At 34.6% G+C, this 27,942-nt stretch overlaps 3 protein-coding genes across 4 annotated transcripts; all 3 read left to right on the forward strand.

The window, feature by feature from the left end:
• Window positions 1-2,467: 2,467 nt before the first annotated feature.
• Window positions 2,468-4,631, forward strand: LOC120336236 (uncharacterized). The gene is made up of 4 exons (XM_078109759.1): window positions 2,468-2,690; window positions 2,801-3,003; window positions 3,296-3,422; window positions 3,993-4,631. The coding sequence occupies exons 1-4, from the start codon at window positions 2,645-2,647 to the stop codon at window positions 4,067-4,069; spliced, it is 453 nt and encodes a 150-aa protein (XP_077965885.1). The 5' UTR covers window positions 2,468-2,644; the 3' UTR covers window positions 4,070-4,631.
• Window positions 4,632-8,859: 4,228 nt separating this feature from the next.
• On the forward strand, window positions 8,860-12,599 carry LOC120336875 (uncharacterized). Its single transcript, XM_039404645.2, has 5 exons — window positions 8,860-8,923; window positions 9,681-9,767; window positions 9,886-10,097; window positions 10,585-10,711; window positions 11,425-12,599. The coding sequence occupies exons 2-5, from the start codon at window positions 9,722-9,724 to the stop codon at window positions 11,499-11,501; spliced, it is 462 nt and encodes a 153-aa protein (XP_039260579.2). The 5' UTR covers window positions 8,860-8,923; window positions 9,681-9,721; the 3' UTR covers window positions 11,502-12,599.
• A 3,813-nt stretch (window positions 12,600-16,412) lies between these two features.
• On the forward strand, window positions 16,413-21,279 carry LOC120336334 (uncharacterized). Of its 2 annotated transcripts, XM_039403998.2 has the most exons (4): window positions 16,413-16,513; window positions 16,632-16,822; window positions 17,335-17,461; window positions 20,061-21,279. In XM_039403998.2, exons 1-4 carry the CDS (start codon window positions 16,468-16,470, stop codon window positions 20,129-20,131), a joined length of 435 nt encoding a protein of 144 aa, XP_039259932.2. In that variant the 5' UTR covers window positions 16,413-16,467; the 3' UTR covers window positions 20,132-21,279. The 2 variants fall into 2 exon arrangements, with proteins under 2 accessions (XP_039259932.2, XP_077966391.1); XM_078110265.1 differs by lacking the exon at window positions 17,335-17,461.
• Window positions 21,280-27,942: the final 6,663 nt, after the last annotated feature.

The following is a 27,942-nucleotide window of genomic DNA, read 5'->3' on the forward strand; positions in this document are numbered from 1 at the left end:
CTGATTGTGGTACCAATAGAGATGTAACTGTGAATAAGGTTATTGTGGGTGCAATCTCAAAACAGCCCAGTCAATCATCATCAGACTGTTCCGATTGTAATTGGCTAGATGCATACACAGATGAGCAAATTAAATCTTGGCAAAGTGAAGATCCAGATATTTCTGCTGTTTTGAAATGGAAACAACTTACTGCTCAGAAACCTGATATTCAAGAATACATGCCTGAATCAACAGTGACCAAACGTTTAATGTCGCAGTGGGACTTGATTTTTGTAGATAATGGACTTCTCTATCGTCGTTGGATACCTGATTGTAGATCGGAGGAATCGCTTATCCAATTGATTGTTCCATCAAATTTGAGGCACGATTTGTTTCATAAGCTCCATTCTTTGCGCACTGCAGGTCATCTTGGTGCTAATCGGACTTTCAAGAATATGAGGCGCAGATTTTATTGGCCCGGTTTCAAAAGGGACATTCTGAAATGGTGCAAATTTTGTAAGTCTTGTGCTTCAACAAAGATGCTTTACGGAAGAAGACAGGGAGATTTGAAACAAGTTATATCTGGAGCTCCTATGGAAAGGATTGCTATTGATTTTCTTGGACCATTGCCAGTGACTGAAAATGGCAACGAACACATTTTGGTTCTGTCGGACTATTTCTCTAAGTGGGTAGAATGTTTTGCTTTACCAAATTTCCATATGTCTATGCGTATTTCCATGTATATTACGTGTTTGTCGATAAGATAGGATTTGTGTTGTATCTTTAGTGTCATACTAGTTATTCTTATGTATATCTAGGTATGTTTTACCCGGTTTAGAGTATCCCATTATAAGTAAATAGTTCATGACTGTGACGTCATAAACCAATTCCGTATCTTGTGTTACGTATGTATCCTACGGTATTTGTACTGTGTTTTTATTTGTTTATTGTATTTCGTATTGGAGTATTTGGTTGTATTAGGTTCTTACAGGTGTATAATTAATCTAGTTAGTTAAATTAGTTACTCTGCTGTATTTGGAACCGCAAGAAGATTATTTCGTGATTGACATCTAGTGCAACTTCAGTGTCCAATAAGCTGGCAGAAAGAACCTGAGTGGTGATATCAATTTTGGTACGCCACACATGTTTTGTCATAATAACTACTTTGCTGACGATGAATTTGAAATTTTCTTGCGGAAGTTTGTCACAAACTGTCAAACGAATAAATTCTAATAACTACGCATGAAGTCGCTGCCGATAATGGGTTATTGAATGTGATTTACTGCACGAATTCAACTTGCACTGCCGGTTCAGCTTTTGGCGCTTCTGCCATATATATATATGTTACTTACCATTGTGTCTACGAAAAGTATCAAAAAACAAAGTTTCAAAATAATATAACATTTTGCGGAAGCTTGTTACTACTGTCAAACGAATAAATTCTAATAACAAGCAGCAAGTCGGTGCCGATAATGGGTTATTGAATGTGATTTACTACACGATTTCAACTTCCACTGCCTGCTTCAGCTTTCCCCTGCTCTATGTTACTCATTATTGTGTCTACGAAAAGCGCCAAAAAAACAAAATGTAAAAATATTAAAACCTCTCTCTCTGAACAATAAAGATATCGCAACATATTCACGAGTCTATCCAGGTTTTTCAGTTCAACAAAGAAACTTTTACATCAAAATGATCCACACGCATAGATTGGAACATTTAATGTTTTGTGGAAATGGCATAAAAGAAAAAGTCTAGCCAGGCTTACCATTTCGTATATATATATGAAACCAAAACCGGGTCGGTGCGTATTCGACAAATCTTGGTTCGATTCGTAGGCTTAGTGATACTGGTACATGACTGGAAACGTGCACTTTCTTTTTGACATTTTGAATAACCTAACGTTAGTAAAGCTAACGCGAGATGTTAAAATGATATATCAAATATACAACAATTATGACAAAACAATATAGTAAGTAGTCTCTCTGCCTCACTCGTGGAACTAGGGGAGATAAATTGACTGGTTCCATTGCCATAAAAATATTCGTATTGATAGTTAACAAAAAAAAAAACATTCATGACTGCCACACTATATATATGACCGGAACATTTAAGTCTACTGGGCGGGACGACGGGGCAGCTTGTTGAAATCGAGACTTACCCAGCTAAATCGGGACGTATGATGAACCTCTTCGGGGGTAATAGATGTTCAACGAAACATTATGCGGAGCACAGATTAAATTATTGCGCAGTCGGGTTAGCGTTGTAATCTGGAATTTAAATCGATAATATAAGTTCCGATCATTCCCAATCTTGAAAGAATATTCATTGGAAGTAGCCCAACAGTCAAACTGTCTGAAATAACTGCGATATTTAAAAAGTAATTGTCGTAAATAGCTAAATCGCGCGTAACTCAGAATTCTAAATTATATTACTGTATACCTTTGAGCCGAATTGGTTATTTTTGATGCGGAATTACTTCCTTTTAGTAGCTTGTCCAATAGTACTGGTAGAATTTAGTTTCGATGTATATTTCTAAGATAGTAGGCATAGATTTATTAAAACTTTGGTAATTCCGTTGTATTGATTACTTGGCATAACACTTTTTGAATATTACCAGATTTTTTTTATTTCATTGGGATTGTAGTTAATACAAAGGCTGCAGAAAATGAAGATCACACCTGTTGTGCTCCTTTATTGCTGCATAATAGCAAGTAAGTTGTATGTCATATTATCTATTGAATTTCAGTTGGAACAAATCAAACCTTTTTTATTTGTTGTTTTGTTACTTTTTATGAAATGCAATATGGATAAAACATTTTAGATGCTCTACAGTTTGAAGAATTTGACTACAAGAAAGATTTTGATATAAATCTCGAGAAAGAATATCTTCGAAAATTTCTGGATGAAATAAATATTGAAGCGGAGATTGACACCGATTTTGCCGACGACGCAGACTTTGAACCAGACCTTTCTGAAGCCATATTCGAGGATGATTTTGAGCATGATTATGAAAAAAAACTGACGGTTTGTACAACATAATAAATAGCCACAAAAACAGAACCCCCAATTCATGACTATATTTTCCGAAAATACCACTTTGTGAAATTTTCTGTGACATAGAAGTGCTCCAAATTCTACGCAGAATTTCACGAAATTATGCGATTATTTGTCTGTTAGCCTTACTAAGCGGGAAAGCATAGAGTACATTTTAAAGTTTTCCTTTATTTCAAGCTTTGATTTTTAAAATAATAAGAAATACAATATATCTGAATTTAAAATTGTATTTTTTAATCACATTGGTCACACGTTTTTTTAGAAACGAAATATTGATTTTTGTGACGAGTTTAAGTTATGTGAGAAAGAGGGACATGGGTTCAAAACTGGATGTGCTGGGTTTAAGAAGAAATATGTGAACAGAAGAAATTCATTCCCCAATGTCTATAGTAAGTTTAAGTTAAACATTGTTTGCAGGTTTTTGAAAATTATTAAAATTAACGAAATCCAATTTTTGTTTGCGACCACAATGATCGATGAAAAGTAAGAAGCGCGCTTCAGATATATTTATATATCGTTGAACAGTACAGTTATATCCAAATGAGATATAATTAGGTCCACTGGACGAGGCAAATTGCGAACGGTCGGACCGAACACTATTATAGTAACATAAGTTTAATAAACGGCAATAGTTAAACTTCAGCCCAATGAGATTATTTGTATATCCTCTATGTGTTTGTAATCATTCAAGTCTAAAACCAGAAATATTCCTTTTCTTCCATAAATACCATCCAGTTATAATCAGTTCTCCTTGCTTTTGTTTTTGCTTCTTATCCGTCTTTTTTTCGTACTTGTTTTATTCAAATTTCAATTACCTTTCTACGTGCTAACGATGAGAAATATCTGAAAATCAAAACCAATACATGAAATTTATGGATGCTATTTATCGGTTATTAATTATTGTCGACGCTGTCACTGATGTATACCAGAGGTTTAAAATTTACAACTTTTTTGTACAGAGAAAAGAGCTGGGAGGTGGTGCGTCAATTGTCAAGAGAAATGCAAGGGGGAAAGAATCTTAAAAATAATAGGTTAATTACTGATTGAAACAAATTTGGTAAAGAATTTACGTCAATGTTAGTAACTGGAAGAGAAAGAGAAAATAAAAATAGATTCGAACTATGTTTTTTTTTTAAGTTTTAATTTTCACTCAAAAACTGATCTGTAAAACTGTGTGCTCGATTAAAATAAAAAAAATCCCATCTTATTCCATTGTTTTTTAAATTGCGTATATTGTATATCGAGAAGTGGAACTATAATACCTTTCATAAGTCAGTAATTAGCCATTTTTGGTCATTTGATCTACAAAGTCATTCATGTTTATTCAATTGATAATATTCTTTTTAGCAGTATGCTCCTAAATTAAGAATATTCGGAAGAACCGTTTAATGTCCCCAAAGGTCATTTCCTTGAATTTAATCATCTTTTGAAACTGTAGAAGAAGTAACGAAAGCCATGGTATTCCCACACTCAAAATATTACCTCTTCACAATGTATGAGTTGTTGCTGAACTTTCGTATCTTATAAAAAGTTTACGATTTAACATGTTAATATATAAACAAGAATAAATTTGTGATCATAGTAAGATTTGAAATGAATGCATTGATTGATTATATCTGCGCTAGGTGTGAGCTATACAGATGTAATCTGTGGTCAAACGACAAAACCAGAAGTGAGAAAGTATTTTGAGAGCAATGGCTGGCAAACAATTTGTTCTACCGGGCAAAATATAAACTTTTCAGACAGCGTGAGGACCGTATTTATTTCCGACACCAAACAAATTACGGCGCGATCACTAACTCCCATTACTGGCAGTAGGCTTGTCCATGGTAAACGTCCCATGGGATGGGATGGGACACATTTATATTTCCCATAGGACACGTGAGACACGAAAACCGTTTGATTTTCGGGAAAAAGATGGTAAAACATTTCGTTATGGATTTCGCGTTCATATATGTTTGAGCATAGCTCTCTTGTTAGTTATAAAGAGCAAAATATATTCAGCATTAACAATATACCTCGTGAACACATGTATAATAGTTATGAATATAAACTTAACAAACTCCGAAAATTTTGTTGTTTCGCATTCGTATGTCTCTTCGTAAATGTAGTCCTATTTAGTAGACGCTAAACCTAAATTTACCAATTTTTATTGAATTTTATTCCAATGGGAATGACATGAGATGGGATGGGGCAGACATAAGTACTACGGGATGGGATGGGAATGGCACAGAAAAATAATATGTCCCATGGACAAGCCTGACTGGCAGTGTTTTAAATATTATTACACAAGACTTTATTTTTATCTACATAGCATCAATGGGAAGGATTGTATTGTTTTTGCTTCTGTCTGATTCACAAAGCGTTAAATTGAACTGGTAACTTTGTTGAAGCTGACGATATCTGCAGTACGTCTTTCAAATGACGATCTGACAAGCAAGTACCGCATGCATCCCTGCTTTCATCAAGTGTGAAGGGAAAATAATTAGAATCAGCACCTTTGTTTTAAGTTGCAATTTAAGATTTTCTGTAAATGGTTTCATTCGTTCGCGGGCCGCGTTTGCAACAAAATACTTTTCGTACGTACCCTCCGGTATCAATTGTAAAACGTGCTCGGAGCAGGGTTGCCAGATCCCAGTGAGGACAAAGCCAAATCAAGACAGAAATAAGGCAGAAAAAACAATTATAACAAGTACAAAACCTCATGATTTGAAACTCCCAGCACATAGTGGATTTGCACAGTTCGCACTATGCTGATTTAGAGACATCAGTTGATTTGGGGAGCCACACCAAATGCTTAATATCACTAAAATTTGTAGTTTTGGTTGCTATCATGACGATTTTCATTTCAGCACGATCAAGGGTTTACAACTAAGAAGGAATATTGAATAGCAGAATTAGAATGTATATCCGACATAATATAGTTAAGCTGACATCTACATAAAAAATTCAAAACCATCAAAAAGCCAAAAAAATAACACTGTAACAAGCGAAACTATAAAAACGAAGTCTGCCTGAACATATGTCTGGGCGGCTGCAAAAACTGCAAATGTTATTTCATTCTAAGCGATTCGATAGTCTTGCTGCACACTAACACAAATGTATTTCTGTAACGTTTCGTCGGACCAAGGTCAGCCTTCCTCAGACATACATAATACAACCCAATCGATAGCACATGTTATGTCATTGTTGGCTTATTTTTATTTGATTGGTTGTGGTTAACAGAAAATCTGAATGTTGAGTAGCTGAGCTGCGCACTAAATACCGGTATTGTATTTTAAATGATTTTAATAATAAACAGTAGAATGGACATAAAAAAAAAGAAAAAGCCAAACGGAAATTCTGACGCCAAACGTGTTTCAAAAACACCAAAATCGTGAAATTTGGCGTTTAAAAAGCCTATATGGCAATCCTGACTAGGAGTTTCGCGTAGCGTCACAAACGGCCGTCACGCTTGACGAATTGAAACCGTGTTGCCATGAAAAATAAAAATGTAGCGGAATTTTTGATGAAATATCAGATCTCGTAGGTTTCATAGAAATTTAGGAATAAATTAAAGCAATATAGCCTTCTAGCGAACATACAATCTTTAATCACAGAAAATTGCAAAGCAATTGATCCAGCAGTTAATGAGAAAAGCAATCCTTTTCACAATAGTAAGTAGAATTAAAGAATTACTAGCAAGGAGATCAACAACAACAAAATAACACAACGATGCATAGGTCAATTCGTATCTAATAATAACAAGAGAGCGATTATCAAATATATACATGAGAACAAAATGGTCTGGGTATGCAATCTGTCAGTGGCCTTCCGGTTCCGTATCGCATCTGAGCAGCATATTTGAACTTTTGCGAAAGCGGAACCGCACAAAAAAACGAATTCAATAGAGGCTCCGAAAATGTTTGAAAAATAAGAAATAATGATATTTTAGCGAAATATACAATAATACAATCCTAAACCTCTGAAATTTCAAAGCAATTGATCGGGCCAAATATACGTAGATGCAATGATATTGGAACCTCCTCCTGAAGCTATTCGACCATTTGATATCTATTGATGGTAGTCACTGTATAGCAAGGGTGTATAGTTAACGAGAACACACTTTTGTATCTGATACAGCCAGGGTCAAGTTAGAGTTGCACTCAAAAGCTTTCATGATTTAGAGGGAAAATGTACAATCGGTACCTTATATATATATATATATATACTGTTCTGATAATAAACCCATTTTGCAGAAATTTTTTCCCAAGCAGGAAGTCGGTGCTGATAATGGGCTATGGAAATTGTTTTATACACGATTTCAAGTTCCGCTACCGGCTTCAGCTTTTGGCGCCTCTGCCATATGTTACTCGTCATTGTGTCTACGAAAAGTACCAAAATATTACGTCAAAATTTTGTGGAAGTTTATATCACAACTGACAAACGAATAAATTCTAATAACAGGCAGGAAGTCGGTGCTGATAATGGGTTATTGAATGTGATTTACTAAACGATTTCAACTTCCACTGCCTGCTTCAGCTTTTGGCGCCCCTGCCATGCTCACCATTGTGTCTGGGAAAAGTACCAAAAAACAGAATGTCAAGATAAAAAAAAAAACTCTCTCTCTGAACAATAAAGATATCACTCACCATTGTGTCTGGAAAAAGTACCAAAAAACAAAATGTCAAAAATTTAGAGGGAAAATGTACAATCGGTACCTTATATTATATATATGATAATAAACCCATTTTGCAGAATTTTTTTCTCAGCAAAATTTCCTTTGCTCAAACCAACGTTTTCCAATCGTGGGGGAATTCCGCAACATGGAGGAATTTTGTCGTTCTTGGGAAAGGGTTTTTGTATTTGCTGTAGTAGTACCTATATTTTACATTTCTTTAATTGCTATAATACTTTTTTGAGCACACATTATAAACTACCAAAAATCCAGTTTTTTCAGTTCAACATGAAAACTTTTACATCAAAATGATTCGAACGCATAGATTGGAGCAGTTGATGATTTGAGGAATTGACATTAAAGAAAAACTTCATCCAGGCTTAACATATATATATATATATATGAAACAAAAAACCAGGACAATCCGACTTGGACAAATCTTGGTTCAATTCGGAGGCTTAGTAGTATTTAACTCATTGGAAAACGTCCACTTTCTTTTTGGCATTTCGAATAATTTGACCACAGTACAGCTAACGTTAGATATTAAATCGACGTATTAAGTAGTTGATAAAAAAATGCGAATTTTTCATAACAACAACAAGAAATATCAACAAGAACAACAAAATGATCCATATGTAAATTGCGTGTCCAAAATGAACTGCACTATTACACAAATCTGCATGTTTCGTCACGATAACAACTTTGCAAACAATGAATTTGAAAATTTCTCGCGGAAACTTGTCACAACTGTCAAACGAATAAATTCTAATAACAAGCAGGAAGTCGGTGCTGATAATGGGTTATGGAAATTGTTTCATACACGATTTCAAGTTCCGCTGCCGGCTTCAGCTTTTCGCGCCTCTGCCATATGTTACTCATCATTGTGTCTACGAAAAGTACCAAAAACATAACGTCAAAATATTGTGGAAGCTCATATCACAACAGACAAACGAATAAATTCTAATAACAGCCAGGAAGTCGGTGCTGATAATGGGTTATTGAATGTGATTTACTAAACCATTTCAACTTCAACTGCCTGCTTCAGCTTTTGGCGCCCCTGCCATGCTCACCATTGTGTCTGGGAAAAATACCAAAAAACAGAATGTCGAAATAAAAAAAACTTTCTTTCTGAACAATAAAGATATCGCTACATATTCACGGGTCAATCCCTGTCTTTTAGTTCAACAAAGATACTTTTAGATCATGATGATCCGCACGAATATACTAAAACAGGTAATGTTTTAAGGAAATGACATTAAAGAAAAAGTACCAGGCCATATATATATATATATGAAACAAAAAACGGGACAGTGCGTATCAAACAAATCTTGGTTCGATTCGTAGGCTTAGTGATACTAGAACATCACTGGAAACGTGCACTTTCTTTTCGGCATTTTGAATAAGTTAACGACAGTAAAGCTAACGTTAGATGTTAAATTGATGTATCAAACATACAACGAGTATGGAATCAGAGAGATAAATGGACTGGTGTCCTTGCCATAAAAGTATTTGTATTGATATTAAACAACAACAAAAACATTTATGACTTCCATACTGTGGGGCCATAGGTCCACCGGGTGTGACGGCGGGACAGCTCGGGTCAGAGTTGTAACCTGGAATATAAATCAAAAATATGAGTTCGGACCATTCCTAATCTTGAAAAATTATTCATTGGAAGTAGCCCAACAATCAAAATATCTGAAATAACTGCCTTATTTGAAAAATATTTGTTGTAATATCTTGCTCAATCCCACGTAACTCTGAATTCTGAACTATATTACTGGACTTATAACTTTAGGCCGAATTCGTTATTTTTGATGCGGATGTAGCTCTTTTTGGTAGCTTATCAAATAGCACTGGTAGAGTTTAGTTTCGATATATATTTCTATGCTAGTGGTGATTGATTTATTCAAACTTTGGTAAGTCCGTTGTATTGATTACTTCGCATTACACTTTTTAAATGTTTACAGTTATTTTTCTATTTCACCAGGTTACTAGGTAATACAAAAGTTGCAGAAAATAAATTACAAAATGAAGATCACACCTGTTGTTCTCCTTTGTTGCTGCATAATAGCAAGTAAGTTGTTTGTCATATTTTCTATTGAATATCAATTGAAACAAATCGAACTTTTTTAACGTTAATTGTTGTTTTGTTACCTTTTTTAATGAAATGCAACATGAATAAAACATTTCAGAAGCTCTACAGTTTGAAGAATTTGACTACAAGAAAGATTTTGATAAAAATCTCGAAAAAGAATATCTTCCAAATTTTCTGGATGAAAAAAGTATTGAAGCGGAGATTGACACCCAATTCGACGACGATGAAGACTTTGAACCAGACCTTGAAAGAAATTTTGAAGCAATATTCGAGGATGCTTTTGAGCATGATTATGAAAAAGATTTGACGGTTTGTACAACATGATAAATAGCCACCAAGACAGCACTCACAATACATGCCCTTATTTTTCGAAAATATCAATTCGCTGTTGCATAGAAGTGCCCTAAATTCTACGCAGAGTTTCATGGAATTATGCAGTAATTTGTCTGATAGCCTTACTAAGCGTGATAAGGGTACATTTTAAATGGTCAATGGTCGCCTTTTTTCGTGATCAATTTTTATACTTAGCTTTGACTGGGCTTTCTTGCACTTTTGCATCCAAATTTATTTTGCTTTCCAATATTTGAAAAAGCAAGTCTACACCAAAACTCCACAAAACAGAACGTTTGGTAGCGACCACGATAGCAGATTTAAATAAAATGGAGAGTGTGCTTTTCCGACTTTTCCTGTCTCGTTTTCTTTTATTTCAAACATAGTTTTTCAAAATAATAATGAATATAATATATCTGAATTTAAAATTGTATTTTTTAATCACATTGGTCACACGTTTTTTTAGGAACAGAATCTTGCTTTTTGTCGCGAGTTCAAGTTATGTAAGAGAGACGGGGATGGGTTCAAAATTGGATGTGCTGGGTTTAAGAATAATTATAAGCACAGAAGAACATCATTCCGTGGTGTCTGGAGTAAGTTTGAGTACAAATTTCAATTAAACATCGTCTTTAGGTTATTGAGAATTATTGAAATTAGCGAGATCCAATTTTCGCTTGCAACCACATTAATCGATGAAAAGTAAGTAGTGTGCTTTAGATATATCGTTGAAAAGTACAGGTATATCCAAATGATATAATTAGGTCTACTGGACGAGCCAAATTGCGAACGGTCAGATTGAATACTATTATAGTAACACAAGTTTAATAAATGGCAACAGTTCAGCCCAATAACATTGTCTGTATATCCTCTATGTGTTTGTACTCATTCAAGTCCATAACCGGAAAGATTCCTTTTCTTGAATAAATAGCATCCAGCTATAATCAGTTTCTCGCTGTCTTGATTGCAATGAAGGTGCTAAACGCCTCATAATAAATTAACTCAGATTAAAACAACTATTTCGTCACTTTTCGAAATATTGAACAAATTGAAATTTAATCCAATCCCAGGCTCTTTTAATCAACTCAATCGCAAATGCTAATATTTCGTATTGCTTCTCATTCTTTTTTATTTTTATTTGTTTCATTCAAAGATCCAATACGTTTCTACGTCCCAACGACGAGAAATATCTGAAAATCAAAACCAATGCGTGAAATTTATAGATGCTATTTATCGGTTATTAATTATTTTCGACGCGGTGGTCCCTGATGTATACCAGAGGTTTAAAATTTACAACCTTTTTGAACAGAGAATAGAGCTGGAACGTTTTGCGTCAATTGTCAAGAGAAATGCGGAGGAACAAGAGGCTCAAGTAAATTAGGTTAATTACTGATTGAAACAAATTTGGTAACGAATTTACGTCAATGTTTGTAACCGGAAGAGGAAGAGAAAATAAGAATGGATTTAAATTATGTTTTTTTTTCAAGTTTTCATTTCCATCCTAAAACTGATCAGTGAAACTGTGTGCTCGAATTAAATAAAATACTTTCTTCCCATATTAAAAATAACTCACGCTGAATTAATTTACCAGCAACGTGTAATCGAGATTCTGCTTATTCGCCAACAATATATGTTTCAAAACATTATTTGAATAACTAGAAGTATTTTCACTACTCTTGCGTGTTTGAAAACTTTAGAAAGGGGATTATTGACTATTTATCACATCTTATTCCATTTTTTTTTAATTGCGTATATTGTATATCGACAGGTGGAACTATAATAAGTCAGTAATTAGTAAATTTTTGTTAATGATTATTTACTTATTCAAACTTCTGAATAACGCATTCATTTAATCTACAAAGGCATTGATGTTTATTCAACTTCTCTTTTTAGCAGTAAGCTAATAGACTTAAATTAAGGTAATTTAGAAGAACCGTTGTAATGGCCCCAAAAGTCATTCCATCCAATTTAATCATCTTTTGAAGCAGTAGAAGAAGTAGCAAATGCGATGGTATTCCAATACTAAAAATATTAACTCTTCACAATCTATAAGTTTTCTGCTGAACTCATAAAAAGTTTACGATTTAACATGTTAATATATAAACAAGAATAAATTTGTGTTCATAGTAAGATTTGAAATGAATGCATCGATTGATTATATCTGCTCTAGGTGGGAGATATACTGACGTAATCTGTTGTCTAACGGCAAACCAGAAGTGAGAAAAATTTTCTAGAGCAATGGTTGGCAAACATTATGTACTACGTGCCAAATATAAAAGTTCCAGATAGAGTGCAGGCCGAATCCATTTCTGCCACCAAACAATCAATGCATTGAAGTTCAAATTCTGGCGCAATCGCAACTCCTACTACCATATTAAATGCATGCCGCAATAAAACCTGTATGTGGCCGTGTTTCATTTATTATTACATACAAGACTTGGTGTTTTTGTCAAATCTGAGGGGGAAATAATTGAAATCAGTACCTTTGTTTTTGAGTTATAATTTAAGATTTTCAGTAAATGGTTTCATTCGTTCGCGGGCCGCATTTGCAAGAAAGTACTTTTCGAATCTGATTCTATTTAATATAACATCATAACCCTTAGATTTGAAAGAACTGTAGCATAAAGTGGGATTAAATAACAAAAATAAACTTGAAGAATGAGTGAAATTAGTAGAAGAAAACATTAAATTGATGCTTCAACTACATAGTATATTAGAGAATATTATTATTGCTATATATATATATAGAGTTACACTCAGTTATATTTATTTATTACATTAATTTATGTTCGCAAACAATACCGGATGTATAGTGATGTTTTTTTTTTAAATTCATCTAAATGATAAACGTCAGTGAAATATGCGTTAGTACCGCTTGCGCCGTGATTTTAAAGAAAGCAAATTATAACGAGGGAAGCATCGCAGACTTATGTTTTAATGAGAAATATTGTTGTTATAAAGACAATATATAACTTAAGTAATTTAAAGACATGTTCATATAATAACATATTGTAGAACTTCTTAACATTTTGAATAGTCTAAAAAAAATTTAACGAAACCATGGGTTCTGAGGCCGTGACCCGTATGAAATACAAGAGAGCTACGCACAAATATATGGACACGTTAGACCAGAGCGAATCAGTCCTTACCGGTACCTTTGACGCTACCGGTACCCTCAAAAAAGTTCTGAATTTCCAGTAGCAAGAATTTTGCAGAATCAAAACGTACGACACTGACTAAAATCCGTGTTCCCATGGATAAAAAATAATACAGCAAAATTTTAGACGAAATATCAAATTTCATAGAATTCACGCAAAATTTTGAAATAAATAAAAGTAATAGCCTTCTAGCGAAAAAATTAATCTTTAACCACTGAAAATTTCAAAGCAATTGGTCCAGTATTCAAAGAGAAAAGCGACTTTTTAAAAACGTGTCAAAGAACAAGAACAACAACAACAACATAATATTGAAACGATCGTTATGTCCACTACGTGTCCAATAACAACCCCCGGAGTGTTACGACTTGGGAACGCTTTTTCTCAAATTACTTCGAATCGATTCGAATTGATGTTGATTCGAATCGCTTCGATTCGAAATTCCGAAACTTACATCCCTAGTCGTAAACAGACGTCACGCTTGACGAATTGAAACCGTGTTCCCATGAAAAATGAAAATTTAGCGAAATTTTGGATGGAATATAAGATCTCGTAGGATTCATAGAAAGTTTAGGAATAAATTAAAGCAATAGCAAAAAATACAATCTTTAGTCACTAAAAATAGCAAAGCAATTGGTCCAGTAGTTGATGAGAAAAACAATTTTTTTTCACAAGAAGAAGAAAAAATATGAACAAAGAGATCAACGACAACAAAATAACACAACGATCCAAGGTCAATTCGTATCCAATAATAACGAAAAAGCGATGATCAAATATATGGGCACGAAATGGTCTGTGTACGCATCTGTCACAGTGGCTTACCGGCATCGTATCAAATCTTAGCAGCAGATTTGAACTTATGCGAAAGCCGAACCGCACAAAAAAAAGAATTTAAAAGAGGCCCCAAAAATGTTTCAAAAAAAAATAATAATGATTTTTCAGCGATACAATTATACAATCTTAAACCGCTGAAAATTTCAAAACAATTGGTCGGGTGCAAATATACATAGGTGCAATGATATTGGAACCTCATTCTTCGATCATTTAATATCTACTGACGGTAGTCACTGTATCGGAAGGGTGTATAGTTAACGAGAACACACGGTTGTACCGGATACAGCCAGGGTCAAGTTACAGTTGCACCCAAAAGAATTTTTGGTACAATCGGTACCTTTTATATACTGTATTCTGATAATAAACCCACTTTGCACAAAATTTGTTCCAGCAAAATTTCCTCTGCTCAAAGCAACGTTTTGCAATCGGGGAGAAATTCGTAAACAGGGAGGAATTTTGACGTTCTTGGAGAGTGTTTTTGTTTTTGCTGTAGTAGTACCTATATTTTTCATTTCTTTAATATTGCTATAATACTTATTGAATCACACATTATAAACTGCTAATAATCCAGGTTTTTCAGTGCAACAACGAAATTTTTACACCAAAATGATTCGCCCGCATAGCTTGGAACAGTTGATGTTTTGAGGAAATGACATTAAAGTAAAAGTTCATCCAGGCTTACCATATATATAAAAACAAACAAAAAACGGGACAGTCCGTATTGAACAAATCTTGGTTTGATTCTGAGGCTTAGTAATATTCAACTCATTGGAAAACTTCCATTTTTTGGGGGGCATTTTGAATAATTTGACGACAGTACAGCTAACGTTAGATGCTAAATTGATTCATTAAGTAGGTAATAAGAAAAAAGATTTTTTCATATCAATGGGAAGAATTACCAACAAGAACAACATTTACAAAACGATCTATATGTAAATTTCGTGTCTAAGAAGCACTGCACTATTACACAAATTTGCATGTTTTGTCATAATAACTACTTTGCTAACGATGAATTTGATATTTTTTAGCGGAGGCTTGTCACAACTGTCAAACGAATAAATTCTAATAACTACACAGGAAGTCGATGCCGATAATGGGTTATTGAATGTGATTCACTACACGAATTCAACTTCCACCGCCAGCTTCAGCTTTTGGCGGTCTGCCATATAACTGTTACTCACCATTGTGTCTACAAAAAGTATCAAAGTTTCAAAATATTATAACATTTTGCGGAAGCTTGTTTCTACTGTCAAACGAATAAATTCTAATAACAAGCAGGAAGTCGGTGCTGATAATGGGTTATTGAATGTGATTTACTACACGATTTCAACTTCCACTGCCGGCTTCAACCTCTCTCTCTCTCTAAACAATATAGATATATATCGCAACATAGTCACGAGTCAATCCAGGTTTTTCAGTTCAACAAAGAAACTTCTACATCAAAATGAATCGCACGCCTAAATTAAAACAATTAATGTTTTTAGAAAATGACATAAAAAAAAGTTTATCCAGGCTTACTATACGGTTTCAGTTCGAGCAAAGCTCTTATTGATTGGAATTTTCATTGGATCATTTTCTCTTGTCACGTTTGATACGGGACAGTGCGTATTGGAAAATCTTGATTCGATCCGTAGGCGTAGGAACATCACTAGAAAAAGTGCACTTTTCTTTCGGCATTTTGAATAAATTAACGACAGTAAAGCTTCCGCGAGATGTTAAATTGATGTATTAAATAAATATACAACAATTATAACAAAACATTATATATAGTAGTCTCTCTCCCTCTCCCACGGAATTAGTGGAGATAAATGGACTGGTTTCATTGCCATAAAAATCTTTGTATTGATAGTAAACAAAACAAAAAAAACATTTATGACTGTCATACTGTATGTCCGGTACATTTAAGTCTACCGGGTGGGACGACGGGACAGTTTGTTGAAATCGAGGCTTAGAGTTGTAACCTGGCATAGAAATCGGAAATATATATAAGTTCTGACCATTCCTAATCTTAGAAAATTATTCATTGGAAGTAGCCCAACAGTCTAAATGTCTGAAATTACTGCGATATTTAAAACATAAATGTTGTGATATCTAGCTCAATCCCACGTAACTCGGAATTCTGAACTAGATTAATCTACTTATAACTTTAGGCGGAATTCGTTATTTTTGGTGCGGAGTTACTTCTTTTCGGTAGCTTATCAAACAGTACTGGTAGAGTTTAGTTCCTATGATAGCAATGATAGATTTGTTGAAACTTTGGTAAATCCGTTGTTTTGATTACTTCGCATAACACTTTTTAAATGTTAACAGATTTTTTTTTAACAGATTCATTAGGATTATAGTTAATACAAAAGCTGCAGAAAATGAAGATCACGCCTGTTGTGCTTCTTTACTGCTGCATAATAGCAAGTAAGTTGTATGTCATATTATCTATTGAATTTCACTTGAAACAAATCAAACTTTTTTAACGTTAATTGTTGTTTTGTAACCTTTTTTAATGAAATACAATATGAATAAAACATTCTAGAAACTCTACAGTTTGGAAATTTTAACTACAAGGAAGATTTTGATAAAAATCTCGAGAAAGAATATCTTCGAAATTTTCTGAATGATAAAAACGATTTTGACGACGAAGAAGATTTTGAACCAGACCTTGAAACAAATTTTGAAGCCATATTCGAGGATGATTTCGAGCCTGATTATGAAAAAGATCTGACGGTTTGTACAACATAATAAATAGCCACCAAGACAGCACCCCCAATACATGCCTATATTTTTCGAAAATACCACTTTGTGGAATTCGCTGTTTCATAGAAGTGTCCCAAATTTACGCAGAATTTAACGAAATTTTGCGGTTATTTGTCTGTTAGCCTTACTAAGCGTGAAAGCACAGAGTACATTTTTAAAAGGTCAATGGTCACCTTTCTCTCGTGACCAATTTTTATACTTAGCTTTGACTGGACTCTTTGCATGTAAATTTATTTTGCTTTTCGATATTTGAAAAAGCAAGTCTACACCCAAAACTCCACAAAACAAAATAATTGGTAACGACCAAGAAAGCAGAATATAAAATCATTTAGTAAAATGGAGAGTGTGCTTTTGCGACTTTTCTTGTCTTGTTTTCCTTCATTTCAAGCATTGATTTTTGTAATAATATAATAAATAAAAATAATATATATATCTGAATTTAAAGTTGTATTTTTTAATCACATTGGTCACACGTTTTTTAGGACCCATTCATTCGTTTTTGTAAAACGTTCAAGTTATGCGAGAAAGAGGGGCATGGGTTCAAAATTGGATGTGCTGGGTTTATGATGAATTATGTGAACAGAAGAAATTCATTCCCTAAAGTCTATAGTAAGTTTAAGTGCAAATTTCAATTAAACATTGTCTGCAGATTATTAAAAATTATTAAAATTAGCGAGATCCAATTAGATCATCGACCACATTGATCGATGAAAAGTAAGGAGTGTACTTTAGATATATTGTTGAACAGTACAGTTATATCCAAATGATATATAATCAGGCCTACTGGACGAGGCAAATTGCGAACGGTCAGACGGAACACTATTATAGTAACACAATAATAAACGGCAACAGTTTAGCCCAGCGTTTCCCAACCTTTTTTGGTCGCGGACTATTTTATCAACGGCGAAAACCTTTGCGGACTCAATGTCCGTTTTTTGCAACCGTACCAATAAAATCAAATACAACAGAATTTTAACGAATTTCAAAATCGGAAATTTGCCGCAATTACGCGTTCGTTAAAAGAGCCTTTTCTGTAGCACAATATTTAATCCATGACAACAATGAGAATTTAAAATGCCATTCCATCTTAATTTGATTGTGTTCATAATAACTCGCGGTTGCGTTGACTTGCGAATTTGTTATCGCCGTTAGAAAAATCCTACTATCTGCTATAACTTTCCAGATACGATGTAAATGACGAAAACCAATGAGCCAAAAGCACTGATTTTCTTGATCACAATGATCCAGTTTAAGGGCTTCGATATTACAGTGTTATCTTTTATATTTTCATGGAGTGCGTTCGTAACCTCGAAACAGCGTCGGGGTCGGGGCCGTCGTAACCCGAGGACTTACTTTATTTAAGTGTGATAATTTTAATCTGCGGTTGTGTTGACGTAATAAAAGCAATACTACTCAGAAAATATCATGACAACCCGTGGACACAAAAATGCGTGGTAAAGTGTCTGATTACATTTTGTTTTGATTCGTATTTTTGTGAATTCGACAAATCTGATCCGTTCGTTCAATACCTACGGCGCTCCAGTACCGTACGTACTAATGTGGATGCAGTAAAGCAAAGAATCCTAAGGGGAAAAGCCCTAGTACGTATACCACGGTAGCACCCGAAATTTTGCGATTTGCAATGTCTAAAAAAAAGAGTTTTTAATCGGTCGCGGACCATCATAAAACTTATTGTATTCTTCGTTTTATTTTGAGTATTTTGTATTGCCGCTTTTCAATTTAAAAAATTTGGATTGCCATCATTGACACTTACCATAGAAAAAAATATTCCTCGTTGTCGTACTCGTGAGAAACACCCCTTTTGTATGTATCGACGCGTGTGCCGACTCGTGTTTTGGTCGGAAATTCGCAAGTGAGTTGTGAAATCCAATTGTTTGATAAAGCGACGCGCAGGTGAACCGTCGCGTCACCTGTTACCAAATTTTCGAATAGTAAATTTCTATTCCAATAGTTGAATATACGAATATATGCCCAGCCCTACTCAGTAACCAGTAATTATTGACTGGATTAGTGTTATGTGAATGAACTTGCTTTTTACGTTTTATGTAAATTCTAACGTAAATCGTAACTTGGCTGATAGTTAAGTATCGCAAAAACGTTTGCGGCGTGCAGTGAATTTCTGGCTCGTTGCGGACTCATTCAAACGCTCCGCGGACTCGGGTTGGGAAACACTGGTTTAGCCCAATGAGCTCGTCAGTATATCCTCTAGTCTAGAGCAGTGCTCTTCAACCGGGTATACGGTATACCCAGTTGTATACCGGACAATAAGTATGGTATACAACTGATAAAGGGTGTACAGCCTAATTCAGGGATTCTAAACTCTCATATTATAAAATATTCAGGCGTAGTAGACAACAGTGCAAACGCGGCGCACATGAAATATAAAATATCATTTACGCAAAGAACCGACGTGAGCACATTGTTACATCACTAATTGTGTAGATAATGCGGTCACGTGTTTGGGTAGGTGATTTCAGCTGCCATGCACTTCGTTTGATTTACGTTGAACATTATTCCTGTTGACGAGGCCGTCAGTCAAATTTATAACTTGCGGACACTAGATTATTAGATTGCAATATGATATTGCAGTACAATATGGGCATAAATTTAATGTATATTTAAGCCCTAAATAAACATTGGCATACAGAGGTTGGTATACATTGTAAGGTATACAGAGGTCTTGAAAATTTGTAAAATGTACACAACGATAAAAAAAAAGGTTGAAGAACACCGCTCTAGAGTCTATATGTTTGTACTCATTTAAATCCATAACCGGAAAGAATCCTTTTCTTTCATAAATAGCATCCAGTTATAATCAGTTCCTCCTTGCCTTGCTTGTTTAAATTAAAACAACTATAAATATTCCAGATTGTTGAAAATTGAGTTTTCAACTTTTTCGTCACTTTTCGAAATGTTGAACAATATGAATTTAATTCATTCCAAGGCTCCTTTAATCAGCTCACTCGTAAATTTTAATTTTTCGCATTGCTTCGCATTCGTTGTTTATTTTTCTCACTTGTTTTATTCAAAGTGCCAATAACCTTTCTACGTCCTAACGACGATAAAAATCTGAAAATAAAACCAATACGTGAAATTTATAGCTGTTATTTCTAGGTGATTAATTATTGTCGACGCGGTGGTCACTGATGTATACCAGAGGTATAAAATTTACAACTTTTTTGGACAGAGAGAAGAGCTGGAAGATGGTGCGTCAATTGTCAAGAGAGATGCAGAAGACATATAATACGTACTCCTTGAAGCAGATTTGGTGATGATTTACGTCAATGTCAGTAACCGGAAGATAAAAGAGAAATAGATTTAAACTATGATGTTTTTTTTTTATTTTTATTTCCGCCCAAACGCTGATCAATGAAACTGTGTGCTCAAATAAATAAAATGCTTCCCAAATTTAAAAGACAACTAACTCGTGATGTATTAATTCACCAGCAACATGTAACCAAGATTATGCTAATCATGAACAGGGAATCAGACAAGATACCGTGTTTCCCCGAAAATAAGACAGTGTGTTATTTCAATTTTCTTTCGAAAAATACCACTAGGGTTTATTTTCGTATAATCGTATAATTTTATTTATCCAAAACAAAATTAGAAATTACAGAATTGGGGGATTTTCAATTATAAAAAATATTGAAACCGATATCCATTTACTTTAAATGACACGTTTTCCTCCCTCACGCGTTTTAGATTAATCATTTATAACGTGTCGTATGGGAAAGATTTCTTGCTATCGACCAGGTAAAAAAAATTGCGTCATTGACTAGGTCAAGGGGGGGGGGGGGCTTATATTAAAATTATTCCTAAAATTCAGGCTAGGTCTTATTTTCAGGGTAGGTCTTATTTTGGGGGAAACACGGTATGTTCCAATGCATTATTCAAAGAACTAGAAGGATTTTCATCCGTCTTGCGCGTTCGGAAACTTTAAATAAAAAAGTCAACATTGACTTTTTCACCCCATCCTATTCCCTTTTCCTTATAATTGCGTATATATATCGAGAAGTGGAACTATAATACCTTTCATAAATCAGTAATTAGCCAATTTTTGTTACTGATTATTTGCTCATTTTAAACATCTGAATAACGCGGTCAATTAATCTAAAAAGTCATTGATGTTTATTCAATTGATAATCCTCATTTTAGCAGTAATCTAATAGACCTAAATTAAGGATATTTGGAAGAATCGTTGTAATGACCCCAAAAGTTATTCCCTCGAATGCGTTCATTTTATGAAACCGTAGAAGAAGTATCAAATGCAATGCTATTCTAATAGTCGGATTATTAACTTTTTACAATCTATGAGTTTTCTACTGAGCTTTCGGCCTTATAAAAAGTTTACGATTTAACATGTTATATATATATGAACAAGAATAAATTTGTGATCATAGTAATATTCGAAATGAATGCACTGAATGGTTATATTTACTGTAGGTGTGCACAGTAAAAAGGTTGAGAACCCCTGCTCTTGAGCAATGATTGGTAAATATTATGAACTAGTGGGCAAAATATACACATTCCAGATAGCCTACGGGGTACTTTAGTTTCCGCCTCCAAACAATCGCCACATTAAAGTTTAAATTATGGCGCAATCGGACTCCTATTACTGTGTTAAACGCCTGTCACAATAAAATGTGTATGCGCACATTTTTATTTGCTATCAAGCCCAGGATATTATTTTCATTTACTTATCATCGATATGAATGATCCTTTTGTTTGGTGGCCAATGCGTTGAAATGAACTGGTAACTTTGTTGATATCTGCAGCACATCGTTCAAATGACGATCTGACAAGCGAGTGGCTCGCTGCGCAGTACCTCTTGCATCCGAGCTTTCATCAAATGTGAGGGGGAAATAAGCACTATCGTTTTTAGTTGTAAATTAAGATTTTCAATAAATGGTTTCATTCGTTCGCGGGCCGCATTTGCCTCAAGGGCCGCAGCTTTCCGACCACTGCTCTAGAGTGAGATGCGAACTACAGCGGAAATATTATAGAAAGAATACTGGTAAAAAGTGACTTGAAGATTTTAGATTTTTTGCAACTGATTTGGGGTATTTTGGCACTGCTGAATCCGAAAATAATATTCTTTTCTCTCCATCAGGTAAAGTTCGTGCGTTTCAAAAAATCAGACCGATTAACAAAATTGATTGTTGTTTTTGTATCATTATGACGTAATTTTGTCAGCACACTTACTAAAAAAATCTTCGTTCAACAATATATATTGATTACGAGATGGAAACATCGATTAATAAAAACTGAATGGTGGACATTGATAAACAAAAGTAATGGAAAATGTAAAAAAAAAATTAAAATAAGTTTTGTATTTCAAATCGGTGTTATAAATACAAGCCAGATGAACCCGACATCTAATACTCCAGAAAAAGCAACTTACTTCATCTTTCAAACGAGATAAGAGTGGCCGTCTGGAGCGAAGAGCAACGCAAAATAATCAAGATACAAAGGGCGAATGTTTTCGCGAGCTGTTTCGAGCGGCCGCAATCTTTGTTTGTTTATTTTTGTGCGGGTAATGATTACAAGCTTGTTAACGCGTCGAAAACGATTGTAAACTCGCTCAAGTTACTTTCTTTAAGTAATAACAGATTCATTGTATATTCTTAGCTTTCAAATACTTACAAATATAAAACTCTTAGAATTTAAAATATGCTAAAAAAAAGTGACGAGCAACCGGGGTCACAAACGCTTAGACAGGCATTTATCATGCTTGAAAAGACGCGAAAATGTCTTATTGCTTTTGTTTTGACATACGTCCACGATACGACGTATACATAAAAAATATTAACTCTTACTGACCAATCATATTAGAGCCATATTTATATTACACATAAGTGTCATGCGCTAATTTAAGGTTGAAAGCCTGGCACATTTAAGTGAAGCAGTCACCATAACGTAGGGTTGCCAACTATGACAAGTTTCAATAAAGGACATGGATTACCGTCATCAAATGAAAACAATGAAATAAAAATTATATACAAGCTAAAAAGATTTATTAAAACATCTTCATGTTTTTTCATTTAATGTTTATTTAACATTGACCCAAACAATGTTAAGAAAATTGTATTTCTTTGGCTATTTGAGCCGGACCAAAGCGATATTAAAAAGAATAATTGAAAGCTTGCAAATACATAAACGAAGGCGATTTTTTAAGAACGGAACAATATCAAACACAGTACTATAACTATCAGGTAAAACAACGTTAGAAAGAATAAAGGACAATTAGCATCTTTTCTAAATGCCAAAAAGGACAAGGACCGAGAAGCTTAAACTAAAGGAATTTCCTTCGAAATAAAGGACGGTTGGCAACCCTACCATAACGTGTCGAGATCCTTGGAATATTGCTTGATCAAGCCGAGCTTAATGAGCAATGGATGGAAGAGTATTCAACCAGAGGGTTATTGGTGAAGCTCCTTTCTTTGCAATGCACCAGTTCCTCCGTGATGTGTCACTCTATTCTTTATGCCTGTTGCAGAAGAAGCTGATGTAGGTACTGTCATAAAGAAGATTTTTTATCTTCAAGCTGGAAGCCAACAATTTGGCAGAGTCCTTTGACAATCTGAGGTCGCGAACTAGATCATTCAGCTTCTTTTAAAAAAATTGATGTGGAGCATCATCTTCGAAAACCATTTCTCCTTCTTCATATCCTTTGAAACTGTAGATTACACTGAATTAGATCGGCTAATATCACAAAATGCAATCGCACGCCATTCAGGCATTTTCAGGCTGACGTTCTGACAATGTTTCACCGTAAGTTTAGGCATCCTAAACGTTCACAGATTACTAAATTTTATATATCCATGTTTAACTCAGCGCCAGAACCTCTTAAAGTCAGGCAATTGATGGCACAAAATAGCCACAATTGCCGGAAAATGAATCGAAAATGAATTGATCAGAAACCACCTTCTGGTCGCATATCGCACTTTGGATTCAATATACGATGTCACGCACATCTTCGCAATTTAATTCCACGCGGCTCCGCCATAAGAAAAGCATTGTTTAAGCGCCCCAGAATATGATTTTACAGAAGGTCATTCAAGCGTGGAACGTCTGTGGCGACAACAATGAGTTTTCTATCCATTGCTAAATCATCAATGGTTTGTGACAGCTAAAAAGTCAGCCGCCATGGTTTAACCATAGCAAAGCCCATGGGCCGTAGCGGCCATGGTTGAAAAATCCCCGCCATGGTTTTGCGGCAGCTTCAGACGCCACAAAGTGCTTGAAACTGCACTTGCAGTCTGCGCTGCGCGGTGGAAAACACCGAAAGTTCGCGACAAGGTTTCAATTTCAACAGTAGTACCGATATGCGTTCAATTTACAAATGTAAACTAATAGGAATCTTAAATTTAATTGAAATCAAGCGAAACAAATGAATTATTGTTAAATGAGCACAGGGATGATCTAATACATGGATCACCAAACTACGGCACGCGGGCCAGATCCTGCCTTTCCTATTCAGTTAAAACAATATCTCGTTTTCGCGATTTTGAATACTATTCGTTATAAGTTATTAGTTTTAAGTCGTGATTGCAAAATTTAAGTAGAAATCAAATAAGTCAATCATCATTTCTTTTCTTATGTGTTGTAGTTTAATTGCAGTAATCAAAAACTGTCTAGAAATAGTCTATCTGTGAAAAAATAGGCTAAAATTCCCTTTCGGTAAGCAACGTTTTCTGCGAAGGATGCACTCGTACACTCATGACGCGTGATTTCGGCGAAACAGTTTCTGTGTACGTTTTTGTGCTGAAATGAACGTCGAACGTGCATTTTGCGCCAATAAGATGAAAATGGCTTTGATATATAGAAAAAGTATAGAGAGTTCCAGAGTAAACAAAACCTTTGAAACGGAATTACAGAATTTATGTGAAGCAATTACGTAGGTTTATGATAAATTTTATCGTAGATAAATGCTAATAGGTTTTATACATTTGCTAATTTTTTTTTATTTTTTTATTGTATTATATCATTATAATTATCAAAATAACGTTATCGTTATGACTAATAGTCACTGCTGAAACAAACTGGAAAAAGTATCGGTAATCCGGACCAAAATTACCCCAGCCCACACTCGCTCATCTCACACTCAGCCTGGCGTCAAAAGGTTTTATTGCTATTTACTATTTTAAACTATTTGACCAAAGTTACCCCAGCCCACACTCGCTTAGCCTGACGTCAACGGGTTAACCAACTATTTTACTGACTTTATAAACGTTATTACATAAAAACTTGGTGACTCTGACAATATAGAGACTATATCTTATATACACAACGCAAATACAATACCGGCGGCCCAGTTAACCCTAGTAAGGCATGACAAAAACGAGTGTGGGCTAGCGTCATACAAGTGTGGGCTAGCGTCACACGAATGTGTGCTGGCATCCCACGAGTGTGGGCTAGCGTCACACGAGTGTGGGCTGACGTTCTGACAATGTTTCACCGTAAGTTTAGGCATCCTAAACGTTCACAGATTACTAAATTTCGTATATCCATGTTTAACTCAGCGCCAGAACCTCTTAAAGTCAGGCAATTGATGGCACAAAATAGCCACAATTGCCGGAAAATGAATCAAAATCAGCTGAACAATAATATCTCTATTCACTGTTGCCAGATATATAGGTAAACAAGCATGAATTCACAGGAGGGTTCACAACAAAACAAATTAAATTTAAGCGAAATATCAAACCTATTCATATCCATCAATAAAATTGAGGTATGAACAAATCGAATCTGATTTGCACAAATACATCTTTTAAAATAAAGATTGAACAAGCAAATTAAGTAACATTTACCCAAAGAGATACATTGTCTTGATGACTTTGAAGTCTGATTTTGGCACTTCTAATACTTTGTACATCATGAAATTGACTTATTACATTATATATCCAATTATCCAACAAATAACGAAAAATTCAAAAATTCTACCGGGGGGAAAGACTTTAAAATAGAACAAGAATTTACCTATGTATAACGATAATCATATTTCCCGATAATGGTATTTTATGACAAGTGCAACAAGCAATTGAAACTTTTCTATTTGTTTGTACTTCACGAAATTTGCTTATTATATTATATAGTGAAGTATCCTACAAATATCAAATATTAAAAAAAATTCTACCGGGGGGAAAAACTTTAAAATAAAACCGGAATCTACTTATGTCTAACGATAATCATATTTCCCGATAATGGTATTTTATGACAAAATGCAACAAGGAATTGAAGCTTTTCTAATAACTTGCACATCACGGAAATTGCATTTTATATTATATAGTGAATTATCTTACAAACACTAAAAAATAAAAAAAATTCTACCGGGGGGAAAGACTTTAAAATAAAACCGAAATCTACCTATGTGTAACGATAATCCTATTTCCCGATAATGGTATTTTATGACAAAATGCAACAAGAAATTGAAACTTTTATATTATTTTGACATCACGCAAGGAAAGACTTTAAAATAAAACCCTAATCTACCTATGTCTAACGATAATCCTATTTTCCGATAATGGTATTTTATGACAAAATGCAACAATAAATTGAAACTTTTCTATTTGTTTGTACATCACGAAATTTTCTTATTATGTTATATTGTGAATTAACTTACAAATATCATTATCGGGAAATATGATTATCGTTAGACATAGGTAGATTCTGGTTTTATTTTAAGGTCTTTCCCGACGGTAGAATTTTTTTTATTGTCTCAGTATTTGTAAGATAATTCACTATATAATATAAAAAGCAATTTTCGTGATGTACAAATTAATAGAAAAGTTTCCATTTCCTTGTTACATTTTGCCATAAAATACTATTATCGTGAAATATGATTACCGTTATACATAGGTAGATTCTTGTTCTATTTTAAAGTCTTTCCCCCGGTAGAATTTTTGAATTTTTCGTTATTTGTTGGATAATTGGATATATAATGTAATAAGTCAATTTCATGGTGTACAAAGTGTTCGAAGTGCCGAAATCAGACTTCAAAGCCATCAAAACAATGTATCTCTTTGGGTAAATGTTACTTAATTTGCTTTTGAATTTGCTTGTTCAATCTTCATTTTAAAAGATGTATTTGTGCAAATCAGATTCAATTTTTTTAAACCTCAATTTTATTGATGGAAATGAATAGGTTTGATATTTCGATTAGATATGAATTTTTTGTTGTAAAACCCTCCCGTGAATTCATGCTTGTTTACCTATATATCTGACAACGGTGATTAGAGATATTATTGTTCAGCTGATTTTGATTCATTTTCCCGGCAATTGTGGCTATTTTCTGCTTGAGAGGTTCTGGCGCTGAGTTAAACATGGATAGGTGTAATTTAGTAGTCTGTGAACGTTTAGGATGCCCCCACATACGGTGAAACATTGTCAGAAGTCAGCCCACACTCGTGTGACGCTAGCCCACACTCGTTTTTGGGGTCTCGTGTAGTTTCGTACCTAACGTTCTTCTAGTAGGCGTAGCGTAACAATTTTTTGGCATGCCAATCCTAACCCTCACCTGACTATGACATCCAAAAATTACGTCACTACGACGTCACAATCACGTCATAGAGCTTGCCAAATACCCGTACGATCGCCCGAAATGGCATCGGCGCCGACGATAAAGAACTGACTAACGTCATCGATCTCTCTCTCATCCAGACTGGATTCCATGGCAGATGCACGCCCGAGGGCGCTAGCGCTCCACAAAAATGCACGCGAGCGAATTCAATTTTGCACGCCGAAAATTTGCAATTGCTCACCAATGTAAATCGGTTTAAATAGTTTTTAAATCAATAATCTAGTAATATAAAGATGCCAAAAATTATAACTTTACAATTGTCGACTAATAATTGCTTGCAAGATTTGGCCTGATCGAAAAATGCGAACCAAAAAACACCATATCGTGTTGAATGATAGGAATCCCGTGAGAAAAATCGCCTCCTCGCCGACGCTGGCCAGTTATGGCTCTGATTCAGCGTATTTTTAATACAATCATTTTACACGGATGTACTGAACAGTACCGGTATCTAAAGTCGCACAAACACTCTCAAAATTAGTGACAAAAT

This window comes from Styela clava, chromosome 2 (genome assembly GCF_964204865.1).
Source record: "Styela clava chromosome 2, kaStyClav1.hap1.2, whole genome shotgun sequence".
NCBI lineage: Eukaryota > Metazoa > Chordata > Ascidiacea > Stolidobranchia > Styelidae > Styela > Styela clava.

What these genes read in the sequence shown, in the direction of transcription:
- LOC120336236 (XM_078109759.1), top strand. Translation starts at nt 2,645, where the DNA reads ATGAAGATCACACCTGTTGTGCTCCTTTATTGCTGCATAATAGCAA. An exon ending in TTATTGCTGCATAATAGCAA is followed by an intron (nt 2,691 to 2,800) that starts GTAAGTTGTATG and finishes AAAACATTTTAG; the next exon opens with ATGCTCTACAGTTTGAAGAA. An exon ending in ATTATGAAAAAAAACTGACG is followed by an intron (nt 3,004 to 3,295) that starts GTTTGTACAACA and finishes ACGTTTTTTTAG; the next exon opens with AAACGAAATATTGATTTTTG.
- LOC120336875 (XM_039404645.2), top strand. Translation starts at nt 9,722, where the DNA reads ATGAAGATCACACCTGTTGTTCTCCTTTGTTGCTGCATAATAGCAA. An exon ending in TTGTTGCTGCATAATAGCAA is followed by an intron (nt 9,768 to 9,885) that starts GTAAGTTGTTTG and finishes AAAACATTTCAG; the next exon opens with AAGCTCTACAGTTTGAAGAA. An exon ending in ATCATTCCGTGGTGTCTGGA is followed by an intron (nt 10,712 to 11,424) that starts GTAAGTTTGAGT and finishes CTTTTTGAACAG; the next exon opens with AGAATAGAGCTGGAACGTTT.
- LOC120336334 (XM_039403998.2), top strand. Translation starts at nt 16,468, where the DNA reads ATGAAGATCACGCCTGTTGTGCTTCTTTACTGCTGCATAATAGCAA. An exon ending in TTACTGCTGCATAATAGCAA is followed by an intron (nt 16,514 to 16,631) that starts GTAAGTTGTATG and finishes AAAACATTCTAG; the next exon opens with AAACTCTACAGTTTGGAAAT. An exon ending in TTCATTCCCTAAAGTCTATA is followed by an intron (nt 17,462 to 20,060) that starts GTAAGTTTAAGT and finishes TTTTTTGGACAG; the next exon opens with AGAGAAGAGCTGGAAGATGG.